At 41.0% G+C, this 14933-nt stretch overlaps 1 protein-coding gene across 1 annotated transcript in view; it reads right to left on the bottom strand.

Moving 5' to 3' along the window:
- pappa2 (pappalysin 2) overlaps positions 1–14933 on the bottom strand; it is a 99493-nt gene that overhangs the window by 57313 nt on the left and 27247 nt on the right. Inside the window, exons 8-11 of the mRNA XM_042497715.1 lie at positions 13772–13964; positions 12328–12461; positions 7035–7217; positions 5389–5692 (exon numbers count right to left, since the gene is read on the bottom strand). Of these exons, the coding sequence (XP_042353649.1) occupies positions 5389–5692; positions 7035–7217; positions 12328–12461; positions 13772–13964 (814 nt within the window). The remainder of the gene's footprint in view (positions 1–5388; positions 5693–7034; positions 7218–12327; positions 12462–13771; positions 13965–14933) is intronic.

Below are 14933 nucleotides of genomic sequence, written 5' to 3'. Positions count from 1 at the left end.
TAAAGCCTTTGGGAACCCAAATCAACAAAAAACTATTAATGTGTAATTTAGGGTCTTACATGCATAATAAAAAGCATCAAATAAGCTCAGCTCATTCTTCACTACAACAGTCTGGGACATGGATGGGTGGTGTTGCACCGAGTACCATCCATCCATTTTCATCTGCTTATACGAGGCCAAGTTGTGGGGTCAGCAGGCTGAGCAAAGCACTCCAGATGTCCCTCTCCCTATCAACTCTTTCCAACTACTCCTGGGGGACCCCAAAGGTATTCCCAGGCCAGATGAGATATATAATCCCTCCAGAGTGTTCTGGGTCTGCCACGGGACCTCCTACTAGTTGAACATGTCCAGAACACCTCTAGCAAGAGGAGCCCAGGAGGCACCCTGATCAGATGCCTGAACCACCTCAACTGGCCCCCTTCGACTCAAAGCAGCAGCGGCTCTACTCCGAGCTCCCTCCTGATGTCTGAACTCCTCCCTTTATCGCTAAGGCTGAGCCCAGACACCCTCCAGAGAAAATTAATTTCAGCTGCTTGTATCTGCGATCTCATTCTTTTGGTCATTACCAAGAGCTCATGACCGTAGGTCAGGGTTTTAACATAGATGGACTGGTAATTTGAGAGCTTTGTCTTCTTGCTCAGCTCCTTCTTCACCACGGAAGTTCAGCACAGCACCCACACAACTGCAGATGCCGCACCAAAGAGTCTGTCAATCCATTTCACAGGCGAAGGTGAAAAGCAGCTCCTCTCTCCAGCTCCCTTTTTCTCCATGCTACCCTCAGGGGCCAATCACACTGAGACGCATCACTACAGGAGCATCACCGGCAAAGCCATTGTTTCCTTTGGTACAGCACACCTGTTGGGTGCTACTCAGTTGCTGCTGCACAATGCGTTTTTCTGGCGTTTTTGTGCATGCATAAAAGTTAAAATATTGTCAACTTTTTTTTCCGTTTAAGGCACGGAGTCACAGCGCTTGTCAATGTCACTTTTGGCCACACACGCAGCAATACTCCACATGCACTCCCAGCTGTTTTTCCAGATGTACTTTCAAGGCGTTTTTGGAGCGGTTGCACCTGACGCGATGCGTCTCGGTGTGATCAGGCCCTCACATGTGAACTAGACCATGAGATACTTGAATCCTTCGCTTGGGGCAGTGACTGACTTCCCAACCACAGAAGGCAATCCACCATTTTCCGGTAAAGAACCATGGCCTCTGACTTGGAGGTGCTGACTCTCGTACCAACCACTTTACTCTCAGCTACAAACCACCCCAGTGCATGCTGGAAGTCACAGTGTGATGAAGCTAACAGAACAACATCATCTGCAAAGAGCAGAGATGCAATTTTTAGGTCCCCAAACAGGACCTTTTTCTCCCCCCAGCTGTGCCTTTGGATCCTGTCCATAAATATCACAAACCCCCGACCCCTCCCACACACACTCCTCCACCCATTCCAATGTCAAAAAGATGTGGACGAGGCGGTTTGACAAGCACTTGTCAGATGATCGAATAGCTTCGGAAACCTTCTACCCACTCACCTTTCCGACGCCGGATTAGGGGGTCTGTGTCTGACTGATTCTGTAACAATCCCAACAATCTGACATTCACACCCACTTCACGCTGTGATTGGCCGACAGGCGAAGGTGAAAAGCAGCTCCTCTCTCTCGCTCCCTTTTTTTCATTCTTTACAAAACTATTTGAGGCCTTTTATGTGAACAACCAAGTGCAAAACTATAAATGTCTTCCAAGGGAGTGTGAAAATGTGCGCCATCCTAAAACCCCATACTAGAATATTATTGCATCTCCTCACTCTGTATGATGGCAGTCTGTTACCCCTTTCACTCCACGATTCAGGATAAAGTTAGGTTCAGGCAAGGTAAGGATAAACACATATCGACAGGGAAACAGACTTCGACACAGCGGCCTTTAAACACCTTTTTAAATTCTGATGTGGTCACACAGCATGAATTACAAACTAGTCCTGACTGTTTTTTTCTGTTTCTGTGTCACTTCAATTGTGCAGCATCCATTGATTCACTTTGTGGTTTGAAAATTTAAATAATTCCCAGTTATCCTTTAACCATTTAAAATCTGAGAAAATTGTTTTTGATTCTTAAAAAAAAACCTGAGAAAAAGGGGATGAGCAACTTAACATGAAATGACCCAAAGTTGGCAAGACATTAGTAAAAAGTCACAAGAATATTGTCTGAAAATGAGCTAAAAAGAAAGAAAAAAAGACAGAAAGAGAGAGACAGAAAAAAGAGATAAAAAGAAAGAATCACAGACAGACAGACAGAAAGAAAGAAAGAAAGAAAGAAAGAAAGAGAGAAAGAAAGAAAGAGGCAAAAAAACCTAGGAAATGACCTGAAAAAAGATAAAGACTATAGTAATTCTGTAAGTTAATTTTGAATATAGAATTATGAAAATAATTATTATACCTTTCTTGACATTTTTCTCTAGCTTTTTTGAATTCCAAATCTACTATTTTCTTACACTTTCCAGAACATTTCTTGCAAAGTTGCTCATTGCCTTTTTTTTCCACAATTTCCAAGAGAGAGGTTTCAGAGGTAGAGACACTTTTACAGGGTGTTCGAAAGCAACACACAAAAATGACGTTGACCCAGGTTTCAAAGGGTTAATGTTCAATGACAAAATGCCTGATTAACATAGTAAACAAAGCAAACTTAAGTATGTCAGTGTTTACATTATTTGAGCAGTTCTCCTCGCCCTCGTCACTCTCTCCCTCTCTCCTCATTCAGCCTGTGCTGACCAAAGTGCGAGTTCAGCAGGAGGAAACGGCTGAGGAGCCGATCCAAGCAGTCACTGGTGTTTATGGCCTCTGTTGCTCACATTTTGTTTGTATTCCAAAAAAGAAAAAAAAAATCTGCGTCTGCTTACTTTGCTTCACCTCAGCTGTGCCGTCGTCTGCCTCTGTCCCCTCTCACCCTTCCTCATCCCTTGCTTCTCACCTTCATTTCTTCCCCTCAAACCCCTTCCTCCCACATCTCTTTTTTCCCATATCTGTGTCCCGTCCAGTTCCCTTTGTCTCCCCCCGCTCTCTCCTCTTCTTTTTCATCTTCTCTTCTTCCTATTATCCCGCCCTCCCGCGCTCCCTCTCCAAACTCATTGCTCTCAAACACTCTCTTCTCCTCACATCAACCCTTCTCTGCCCTCCTCAGTCCCACATAACTCAATTCCCACCGGTTCTTACATCTTTTTGCACTTAGACACAGCTTGTGTAACGCAGGAGACGTGTTCCCTGAAAAATAAACTGTTTTTTGAAGCTGTGTCCACCTAACATCCGCCCTGCTCTGTAAAACGGTAATGGCTTCTCAGGCTACTCGGAGAGTCGCAACGTTTAATTTAAGCCCTTAAATAATCTGCAAATCATGTGACACGACCGTCATATCCTAGCAGCTATTTGGTGAGATAGAAACGGCAGGCTTGTGGCTTTACAATTGGATTCTGGTAATCAGACGGGACACTGTACAAACTGATTTGACTTAGCCCCGAAACTTCAGCGTGCTTTCGATCGAGTGTATGCTTGTTGAAACACGTTTGGATCAGTAGCCACAGTTTGGCATCCCTGTGTTGGAAACATTTGGAGCTTTTCAAACAGACCTAAACACTTTTGAGAGAGCGATAACTGTGGATCCTGCAGATCTGAGGAACACACAGACACAGAGGTTTGCTTCAGGACACCATATTAGCTCTGACTAACTTTTTTTTTTCAGTCTTATTTTCTCCTGAGCTGCCGACGTCTGAGGCAGCGTGTGTGTGTCTGCGTGTGTGTACCCAGCATTAGTAGTTGGCGCGGCCTCCAGGCAACAGTTATAAATATTCATCTGCACCTGAGAGAAAACCAGTCTTGGGAACCTGCCCCAGGTGGTATTTTAGGGTGGTTTGGACAGCAACACAGCACACCTGTCAATTCCCATTATGCATTGTGGTTACCTTGACCTGTTCGGGGTTTATTCCCTATCTGGGATCACTGTTACAAAATGTGCAGTGACTTTAGAGAGCTGAGAGTAGATTGATGAAATTTGCTTTGGTTGCAAAATAAAACTGATGACCTCATAGGTCTGCAATATTATTAAAAAAATCAAAATCTTGATTCATACATCTATGTGATCTCACTTCTAAATGATGAAAATTTACTTGCTCTTATTTCCCTATGCTTTCTTATCATGCTGCATTCACGTGTTGACTCACCTGCTGCAGAATAACGTGCCTACACAGGTGACGTTGCTAGGGCGGAGATTAAAATCATCAATCAGAGACCCCTCTGTCAACTGATGCCTAATCCCAACTGTACTTAGCAGGTGTACGTGGGCTTTTTAAACACACTTAAACCCGCTAAATGTCTCTTTTCCCACTGCCACTGAACTTACAGCTGTGTGTGCAGAATGAGGCTTTAAGTCGAGCATTTGTTTTTTTGTTTGTTTTTTGCTGGTCAGTGAGCTGTGCGGTGAATTGCTTGGGGTGTTTTGGTCTCTTTTTTGCTGCAGATTTTGCTGCAGGGTGAGCGCTCTTGACTTTCACGCTACTCTTTGGTACAAGCAGTTGAGGACATGCAGGCAGCAGCACAGAGGAGGTATTTGGTGCAAAGGAAGATAGAGAGGCTGCTTAGAAGTGGTGAGATTACAGCTCACAGCAAGTTATCCCTTTGAAACCTGGAGCCACATCATTTTTTGTGTGCTAATTTCAGATGCCTTTTTCAAGTATTTAAACCCAAATCAAACAGAAATCAAGCCAAATTGCTCATTGTCAGTGCACAGTCTCTCTTTTGTTAGATATCTAGTGTTCGCAAAAAAATTATATCTTATATTACGTGAATGCCGCCATCACACTGAACGTCCTGCTGAGCCCCATACAAACTTTAAAACTTTAAAACTTTACAAAACAAAACAAATCGTCACATATTTGTATTGAACTGCATTGCTGTTTGTACTTTTGGATATCTGCTTTACTTTACGGTTTCATGTTACCTTTCAAATGAATAAGATACCTAAAAAACCCAATATTTCTCTTTTTTGTTATAATCAGTAGCATTTAGGTTTAACAATATTATGTTCTTAAATAGGAGACAAAAAGAGCCTTGAGGTTTGTTTTTGGTTTTTTTTGTTACATGAGACTTTAAGTCAGCCACTGTGATATGTCTTCTGTCAATGTCTGTTTAAAGCTCAGCATGCTATAAATGTTTTAGTTGAAAAACTAAAAATTGCGAGAGAATAGTGATCGCAATTGTTTGGGAGAAAAATTGTGCTTAACATTTCAGGAAGACTTGTGAAGCCCTACCTCACAGTAATCTTTAGTACAAATGAACTTAAGTAAAAAATAAATAAATGAATGATTTTGCCTGTAAAACACATGACAACATTTGGCATCTACCTGTCAGTGAAGGTCTGCTGGGCCTGAGGTGAGGGGGTTTTGCCGGTGAAGGGCGGCTGCCGCTGGATCCTGTAGAGCAGAGGTTGGCAGCCGGCACATAGGGGGCTGCCGGGGCCTGACGACAGCATGACAGCATCAATCTCCAACTTCTCATCGAAGGTGCACAGTTTTATGGCGGCGATAGCAGTGTTGTGGGTGTCGAGGCTCAGGGTGAGGGGCATGTCGCAGAAGACATGCTGGGGTCCAAGGTTGATGCTTTTCCCCGTGTCGGTTATCAGCTCTATGTTGGCTACGGCTGGATTGTCTGTGACAGGGAAATACAGATCGTCTTAGTGTGACTGCTGTTATTTCTGTCATTTTGAACTTTAATGTTCAACTGTGTTTAACCAGGCTAGGACTTTGGAAGTTAAGTCTTATTCATGGACAGTGGTACTGTTCTACTGGTTTTCTAGCATTTATCTCTTGGTTAAAGGTCACTCTCAGGTTCATACTAATATTTGGGGTTTCTACTTGTAGATGCTTTAATGTTCAAAAACACTTTCTTTTTCATACTGTCTGCTGGAAAACCTGTATTCAACACATTCTCATCTCAGCTCGTCACATGGTGTCGCTCTGTAAGTGACCTCCCATGTATGCTTATGACACTTTCGGTATCCCTCTGCCTCAGCTGTTTACACTCCGGGATGCCGTTACAGTGATCGCAACAAATGCACATTGTGAGATGAAGCAGCACGGTCCTTACACAACAGTCACAGACGGTTTGATCGGCACAAGAGGCACATGGTAAGGTGTAGAGAAAAAAAAACACCTCGCCACATGGGAAGTGAACTCTGTACACCTGCACACGACGCATTATATTAACACCACTAGTTCTCTCCGAGCGCTTTCTCATCTGACATTGTCCAGCCGTGTTCCGTTGGATCCGGAAGGTGGCTTTTGGCATCATGCTCTTCAACCAAAAGTGCTGACAGAGCGGCGCTATATGATAAGTATGGTGTTAGAACAGGCTGCAGGTTCCCTTTAAAGACTGTGTATATAAAAACTGCCAGATGTAAGAGCCAAGGATCATATTCTCCATGAGCAGCATCCAATCACAATGGTTAAAACTGTAAAACTTGCAGACAAAATGCATCACTTTTATTCTGTTCCCTTTTGCTAGCTGAGCTAGAGCTCAGATTTTGTTGCTATGGCTCAATTTCCACAACAGAGAGAAATCCAAAAGGACCTGTTGCTGCCGTCTATCGGCTAAACCCCGTATCCAAACTTTAACTGGACTATGTGATCTGCGCGTGCTCCTCATCGCTGTGTTGGCCTCCCTTGGTGGTTAGAGATAGGGATTGTTGGTTATTTTTTATGGGAGAAAGGGTGCTGTAAAGTGGGAAGGCAATAAGAAAAATGTAAGCACTAGGGAGGGACTTGTGTCTTTAATGAACTGAGTGATCCAAAATATTTTTTTAATTCTAAAAACAAAAAAAGGTCTTTCTTTTTTGATTTGCATCAGCAGCTGGAGGTCTGGAGGCTCTTGTCTCATCTTTTCAGTTTTGTGTCTGCTGACTTTATACATACTGTGACTGCTCTTTGTAGAAGCCATATTTACTGTAGTGCTATCTCACATGTCACACTGATGGTTTTAATTTGTTACTCACCTGAAGAGATGTAGGTGACCCAGAGGGTGAGTGCGTGTGGAACGATAGGGTGGAGGAACTTTAGTGTGAGGGTGCAGCCCTCCGTGTCGGGACACGGCGAGGTCACATTAGTGTCATAAAGGCTGAGCTCAGGACTCCAGGCCTGGAGGCTGGGATCACAGGGCTGCTCCACATCAGGTGGGCCTGCGATTCAATGACATCACACAAACATTCATATTTATGTGAACAAAACTCCCCGTGCACAGGCAGTGTGATCATCGGGTGCTGGTTGGCAGCAGAAACATTTAAAGCCAAAAACAAACTTGACCACCACACACTGAAGGACAGCTGTAGGACTGGTGGTTTATAATTTTTAAGAAATTTAGTCCGCTGGATAGCAGTTAGTTTCCTTATTGTGATATAATGGTGCAATGTGTTCTATTCTAGGCTTCATGCTTTTGATAAATGTTATTTTGTAAATATTGTTACGTTAATTATGATAAGTCATAAAATCCTTGATGTTTTTTCATATGTTTAGTAAATATTGACATATTTTTTATGCTCTCTGAGTTTAGCAGTGAAAACAGTGAAACCGGGAGTAAAATAAACAATTTATCTGCTCAAATTTAGGGCAGCTGGACTCGACAATGATCCTTACAACTTACCTTAGAACCAGTGGTCCATGGACAAAGTAAAACTGATAACAATGATCAAAAAATGCTAAATATCAAATCAGACAATCAACTGATTATAAGTCAACTTACAGTATAAAGGTTATTGACACATGTACATATACATGTATGTATAATTTACTTGTACTTGTACTTTTGATAGATGAGAAGTTTATTGCCAGAAAATTACTTTTGATACTCAAGAACAGTTCATTCAAAATGGGAACCACAAATCCATGTCCTGGTGCCTGGATTCTAGTTGCTGATATGAATTGCAGTGATCCATTTTCTTCTCTTTTCGGCTTTCTGATAAAAGATCGCTCCGAGTGCTTGTTGAATCTATTTGAACAGTCAATTGCACAACAGCTCTTCCCCATTTCAGATGTGGTTTCCATGTTTTTTCGTGGCATTCAATCTAACGCTGCCACTCGTCACAGTAAAGTTCTTCAGCGTGAAGCGCTCGATTTTGTTTTTTATTTATATTGGTGTATTGCAAAGGCTTTCAGTGACTTCATCCATTGCATAATCCCAGAGCTGGGAACACATCCTGTGCAGCCCATTCACAATCCTGATTCTGCCATGGTGATAAAATGTGGTGAGCCTGCAGCGTCTTCATTGTCAGTGGACAGACTAGACCCCAGATCCATCCGTGCACCTGACTGACTCGTGTTTTGTTCATTTAAACAATAACATGAACCCCTTCCTTTCTTAATGGGTTGAACACACTGGTCTTGCCTTTGCCTCTTGACCTGTAAGTCTGGGAAGAACATATGAGTAACATCCTCTCCTCTGAGTGGAACTGCTCTTTGCTCGGCTGTAAAGGACTGTAGTAACTATTGCTGCATTCATGTGATGATGGAGGGTCGTATTTTCCGAGCTGGGAAGCCTTATTCCAACTTTGTCCTCAAACAACGGGATCTTTCATAAATAAACAATCTTCAGTCAAAGCTAGGGCACTTTTAGTTATTTTAGTTTAGAAATGTCTGCATTTTATTTCTGTCAGTGCTTTTCTTGCTGGTTTGAAGTAGCGAGGCGCAATAGGACAAAGATGATGTGTTTTTGTGCACGTAACAAAATGCAGCATTTGAATACGACAGAGGGATGGTTTTCTAATATGTATTATTAGGTAGATGCCACTGTGAATCAAATCTGATTAAACACACTCACATAGTCCTGATGACGCAGATTCATCAAGTTTTATTAAATAATACCTCCAGTAAGACTTTTCTTTTGGTCTTCTGCCTCAGCATGTCTTTTCCACTTCTCTTTAGTAATGACCAAGTTAACCCATTTCCCAGTATTAATTTCAAAAGCTACCGGCAAACTTTTTATCCTCAGTAACCAGAAGGAGCAAAAATTTCCAGTTGAGAAAAAGTCATGCCCCCTTTCTAAAATCATGGCCCACTTTCAAAAACGCAGCAGTGCCACCATTACAGCAGGCCAAATGAGTTGTTCGTTGTTACAGTGTTAGTAATTAACACAATGCAATCACATTACGGTTGTTTTATTATTAGCTGTGTCACAGAAAGTCAAATAAAATCAGAATGTTAATGTGTTACATATTTCACACCCACTGTGATTAGCCATCTGTGGAGGCTCGGTGAATTGCCAAACTGTCAGACAGACAAAGAACACCACGCAGGTGAATGATGTCAAGATTGGCCTTGACAGGTGTAAAATGAGGCAGAAATGTAAACCATGAACTCTGGAGGCTGATGACATTCCGTAGCTTCCAACATTTCACGACAATTAAAGCACAAGACATTATAAAATCGTCATACTTTGTTTGCAGCACAACAGGGCTAATGCTGACTTATTTTTATATTCTTATATTTTTATTTCTCAACAAATATTAAGTTTAAGCATTAGCTGTTTGTTTTTTCTGTTAGCAACATGCTCCTAATTCTCATATTTTGCCGTTATGTTAAATGCTTTTCATGCATAGTTTTGATCTTCCTCTTTACACTTATTTTCACTGATTATTGCATTACTACTGCCACAGCCTATTTCCTCCACAGGTATTATACATTTCAATCTTCCTCCATCAGTCGGATTAGAAATGTGGATTTTCATTCACCCTGCACGTGTGTTTTACCTTTCACCCCCTTGTTTTACTCTGCAAATTGCAGCACAGTCAATATAATGATGCTTTTAATTTTCTCATTTTGAATCATGAAACGCTTTAATGCTTGGTTGTAAACAAATGTAATCTTACATTCATTCAGGCTCCTGAAACAGGCTGAGGTGTTTTCCCTCAGCCTGAAAACTCAAACCAGTCAGGACTGTGGCACAGGAAGCATTTCAGGAGATGTAAAAAGGACAATCTTGCCAACAATTCTCGGCAACAGCCGTTTTGCCATTAAAAACTTTTTGTGTTGCCAGCTGTGATATCCGCATTGAATTTGTCCAATTTCCCCCTCTCCCTTTCCCCGCTGAAGGCGATATTGCCCATCTCCGCTGGCTGACAAAGTGACCCGGCGCATCATCGTCTTTTAGAAGTGGGAAAGAGTGAAAAGGGAGCCAGGGAAGCCAGCAGACTGGCTGTCTCCTCAGCTGTGTGCATACCACTGTTTAGAGTAAGACTGTAATTGACTCTTTATCATCATTATGATCCCGCAGCGAAACAGAGGGAGCCGTAATCCCCCCCTGTCCCTCCTCGCCGCTTGTTTTCAAAGCATAAATTCCAGCAGAGGATTTCCACATATTTGGGTAGAGTTTCCACGGAAGAAAAAGGAAAGTGTTATTGTGTTCGGAGGAGGTTTTTTGCTCTTTTCTATCTCTATATCTTTCTCTTTGCATTTTTTGTTTGCTTCCTTGTGTTCCCCTTTTTCTCTCTCTTGTTTCTTTCACCCTCATCCTACGCATCCTGCCAAAGGAAACCGGGCTTCTGCAGAAATTATGATTGGAATAACAAGGACCATGTGCTTACATGAGGCGTAATGTTTCAAAGTACAATGCTACAAGATACACTATTTTTTATGCTTCTTTGTTTATGACAGAGGTTCGATGTTTGAATAGCACCCAAACATTACCCAGAGTAGACACTTTGCTTAATAATCCTTGTTCTCGCTTTGGTTAAAACAAGACAGAGACAGAGAGAGGTCTGTAGCTGATGGCAATTATCATTTAATGATTTTCTACTTTTTCCTCTTCCAGGAACCATTAGCCTTGCACGCACCTGAAATTTACAGGGAAGGGATCTGTGTTTGTGTGTGTGTGTGTGTGTGTGTGTGTGTGTGTGTGTGTGTGTGTGTGTGTGCGTGTGCGTGTGTGTGTGTGTGTGTGTGTGTGTGTGTTTGGAGGCAAGGGAAGGGGGTTGATGTGCTCCATGGAAACAAGAGACAGAAGTTAGAACTCAAGGACACAAACTCAAACCTGAAACCGCCACAATCCTCAATGTCAATAATCATTGACAGAGAAGAGCGTACAGGGCGAAGTGTTAGTCAGCTGATGAAATATGAGCAATCAACAATTTGCCTCTGCGCCACTGCCTGTTTTCATTTTAACTGGGCCAATATTTATTTGAATAAATTCCAATAGTAAAAAAATAATCTATTTTGATCAAGTAATTCATCACTAACACAACCTCTGTCTGTGTATCATCCGATCATTCATTTATTCCATTTAATCTGGCAAATGAAAAACAAAAGAGTGAGTCAACCAGCCTTTTTTTATTCCACATCTTGTACGCTTTAACCCTTTGAAACTTAAGCAATTTGGTTTGATTTCTTACAAAAACATGGGAAGAAGGCAATGAGCAACTTCAAAAGAAATAACCCAAATATTGACAAGAAATTTGTAAATAATAATAATAATAATAATTCTGTTAAAATGAATTTAAATATATAATAATGATAATCAGAAAATATTAATATTTTATTCTCTATCAAATAATTTCTTACCATTTGTGGGACATTTTTTGCCAAGTTGCTCTTTGATATTTGCCCCATGTTTTTTCAAAAGAAAATCAAACAGATATAGCTCAGGTTTTTAAGTTAAAAAGGAAAATGAATGCATGTTTTCTTTTTTTCATTTTTCATTGTGTAATATGTTATCGTGAGCTTCAGTTCTACATTTATAACAGGCTGCATTCATCACTGATGAACCTGGTTATTATCTCTGATTCATTTTTCCAACATTTTTTTCAGACTTCTAAAAGTTTGCCTCAATTTTCTATTTAAAATATGTTTGCTTTGAATGTGCATGCTTCTGCGAGGTAAGTTCCCGCTGCACATCAGTCATGATTGTGCACAGTGGAGAAACAGGACTAAACCAAATAACAGAATGAAGACTCGCTCTTTGGTTTTGGCTTCCATGTTTATTAGATTAGCCGTTTCAAGACAAAAACAAGAAAAACACGCATTCTTTATTATTTTTTGAAAGAAACCAAAACAATAACCCAAAAAATAAAATACTGACTCGTTCTTTTGTTTTTAGTATGCCAGATAAAATGAAATAACTGGACGATCGATGATTCGCAGACCAGCCTCGACCCAAAGTGTTGACAATTTGGCTGTGGCTTTATGTGCAGTTCCAACAACATCTCACACTGCGTTCTGTTTATATTCACATTGATTTGAAGAAGGGCTGTATGTATGTTAAGAAAAAGGTTTTTACACACTACACAGTGTATTTTCACTTACCAACAGCCTCCTCGGGTGTCCAGTAGCCTGACGTGTCACAGATGCGAGGTGAGGTAGCCTCGGACGCGTACTGGTGAAAAACTCCATCTTTCTCACAGTCTCCACAGTTGATTCCAGACACATGGAAGGAGGAGCTGGGACAAAAGGAAGCAGAGTTGCTGATTCTGAAACATTGCACTTCGTCTTTTGCTTGTAACAAGGCAAATGTACCTCTGTAAAGACCAGGCCTGCAATAATTTCAGACCTGCTTGCTCTGTATTTTAACTTTTTAATAAACATTTTAAGTTATAAGAGGGAAAAAAAGTTCTTGTAATAACAGTTTGATGATCTCATTATCTGGACATGACAAAGCTTTTTTTTTTTTTAACCAAGTTAACAAATAATTATCTTTAGATGAAGGCAAAAAGAACACTTGTAGACATGGCCATTCTTGACTTCTGTAGGTTTTTTTTACTCTAAATGGACAAATCCAGAAACACCATGAACAAGGCAGACAGACAGAATAATAGAGAGGGATGAGTTGCGGTTTCGGGTAAAAAAATGGCAATTTAATGAATTGTGGATTTTATTTAGTTACAGCTGTTACAGTGGCCCAACAAGGCTTACGTCATTTCAAGATCTCGACAGAAACGCAGTCTTATTTCACTTAGATTTGGAGATACAAGCCATTGTTGAGAATATATACGAATATGTTGAGAATCCCACAATCCATTGCACACTGGTCAGCTGTATTTCTGTTCAGGTAGTAACCATGTACAGGTAAATACGAAACATGACAACAAATTAAGGTAGAAGCAGGCATCAACTTATAGTTCTCATTAGCAGCCTGAGTAGGTTTTGACTCACCAGGTGTTGCATGGAAATTGCTCATTACACTATTTACCAGTAGTGTATTATGTGTTTTAATGATATCTCTATTGTTAACTTTTTTCGGAAGTGTATTTTATCACAAGTGTTCTACTTCGTACATTTGGGAGCAACTGCCTGATGACAGGTCCTTAACTTAACATGTTGTTGAGAAGGTAACATGAAATGCTGCGTCAGCAGGCTCTGGTCCAGTTTGGCTTGTCACATTTGGAAAAGTAGTGTATGAGTTGGGATTTAGCTTCATGTATGATGTCATTGATTGATTTATTTAGGCAAAACAGTACCGTCAACTTAGTTGATCGTGGCAAGTTACAAGAGCTATAATCTCCGTCTTGCTCATGATATCGAAAGTGCTTTTCTCACTGAAGCAGTCGTAGGAGCAGATGTACTTTTCTACTCATATGAGTTTAAAAACAATATTTGAACACCGAACATATGTGTTTTTTGTCGATTGTTAGGATTACACTTTTTGTAAAATAACCATTTAAATAAGTAGACAGTGCAGACAAACAAACCTCAATTTGGTGTATCCATTGATGAGGTAAATAATCAAGATTTTGAACTCATGCAGTCGTACCTCTGATAAAGTGGTCCTCTTATAGGAGGCAGCCAGTAGATAGAGACAGAGTCTGGGCTCTGGTCTGTCACTATGGGAGCCAGAGGGATGGGAACAGGTTGCTGGTCCATCAGCCACTTCTGGTAGACCAGATCAAGATAACAGTGCATCCGGGCCACTTGGTTGGGAGTGAAATGGTTGGTGCAGTTGTCATCTGACGTGGTGCGATGAAAAGAGAGAGCTCATGGATCACATTCAAACATTAGCCTTCATTGAACCTCAGTGTTAATCACATGGTTGAAGTAATTCGGTTTAGTACAGACATCTGAGGAGAGGAAGTGAGAAAAAACCCAATGAACACATGTACACATGAACACAGTAATGTCTTCAATGAACCTTTAAGAGTGCATGAAACTTTAAGATCAGGGGTTATTTTGAATAGAAATGATTAAATTGATCATAATGTTCTGCTCTTAAGTTTAACCAGCACATGGGTGATTTAGATTTGGGATGGGAGGTATTCTGGTTTTTCATTTGTAGTCCACATCAGGCTGTTATCATTCACTGTTCATATGTTTTCATGCAAAAAGTAATGCATCAAAATTCATACATATCACGTTCCATGTAATGATAACCCAGTAATTCATGTATTTTGGAGGGCTGCGATCACATAGGCTAATTGGAAATAAATCAAGGAGGGTCAAAAGAGGAAAAGTCACGGTCTCAAATGACATCACACAACCAGGGTACAGCAGATGCGCAGTGAAATCTGGTCTGCAGTTGCTCGGCTTTATGGGCTGGTTGCCCAGAAACTGCAGACCAGATTTCCTTGGAGTAAAAAGGGAAGTGGTCACAGGCAGTCTAGTTAGAAGGCAGTTTGGGGTGGGAGATGGGTCACAAAACACAGGACTTCCCTCTGTGAATTTCTCCTGGAAACCGGTGCTCTGACCCATGTGAACTTTGAGTCATTTTAAGCCACGTCCTCACCATGTTTTTTTTTATTGACCTAACCATAGTAACCTAATTTGTAAGATATCGCACAAACTGGTATATGTGCATTGTCATATCATATCAGACAAAAAGTTACATGAGGATCATCATCTGTTGTGCGTGTAATATAAAATAATCACGTTTGAGCAGGATTTGCTTGCACGCAGGTCCATGTGGAGAGCAAAAGAGGCAG

This window comes from Plectropomus leopardus, chromosome 12, assembly GCF_008729295.1.
Source record: "Plectropomus leopardus isolate mb chromosome 12, YSFRI_Pleo_2.0, whole genome shotgun sequence".
Taxonomy (NCBI): domain Eukaryota; kingdom Metazoa; phylum Chordata; class Actinopteri; order Perciformes; family Serranidae; genus Plectropomus; species Plectropomus leopardus.
The sequence above is the reverse complement of the archived record's forward strand: the minus strand, read 5'-3'. Positions and strand labels throughout refer to the sequence as shown.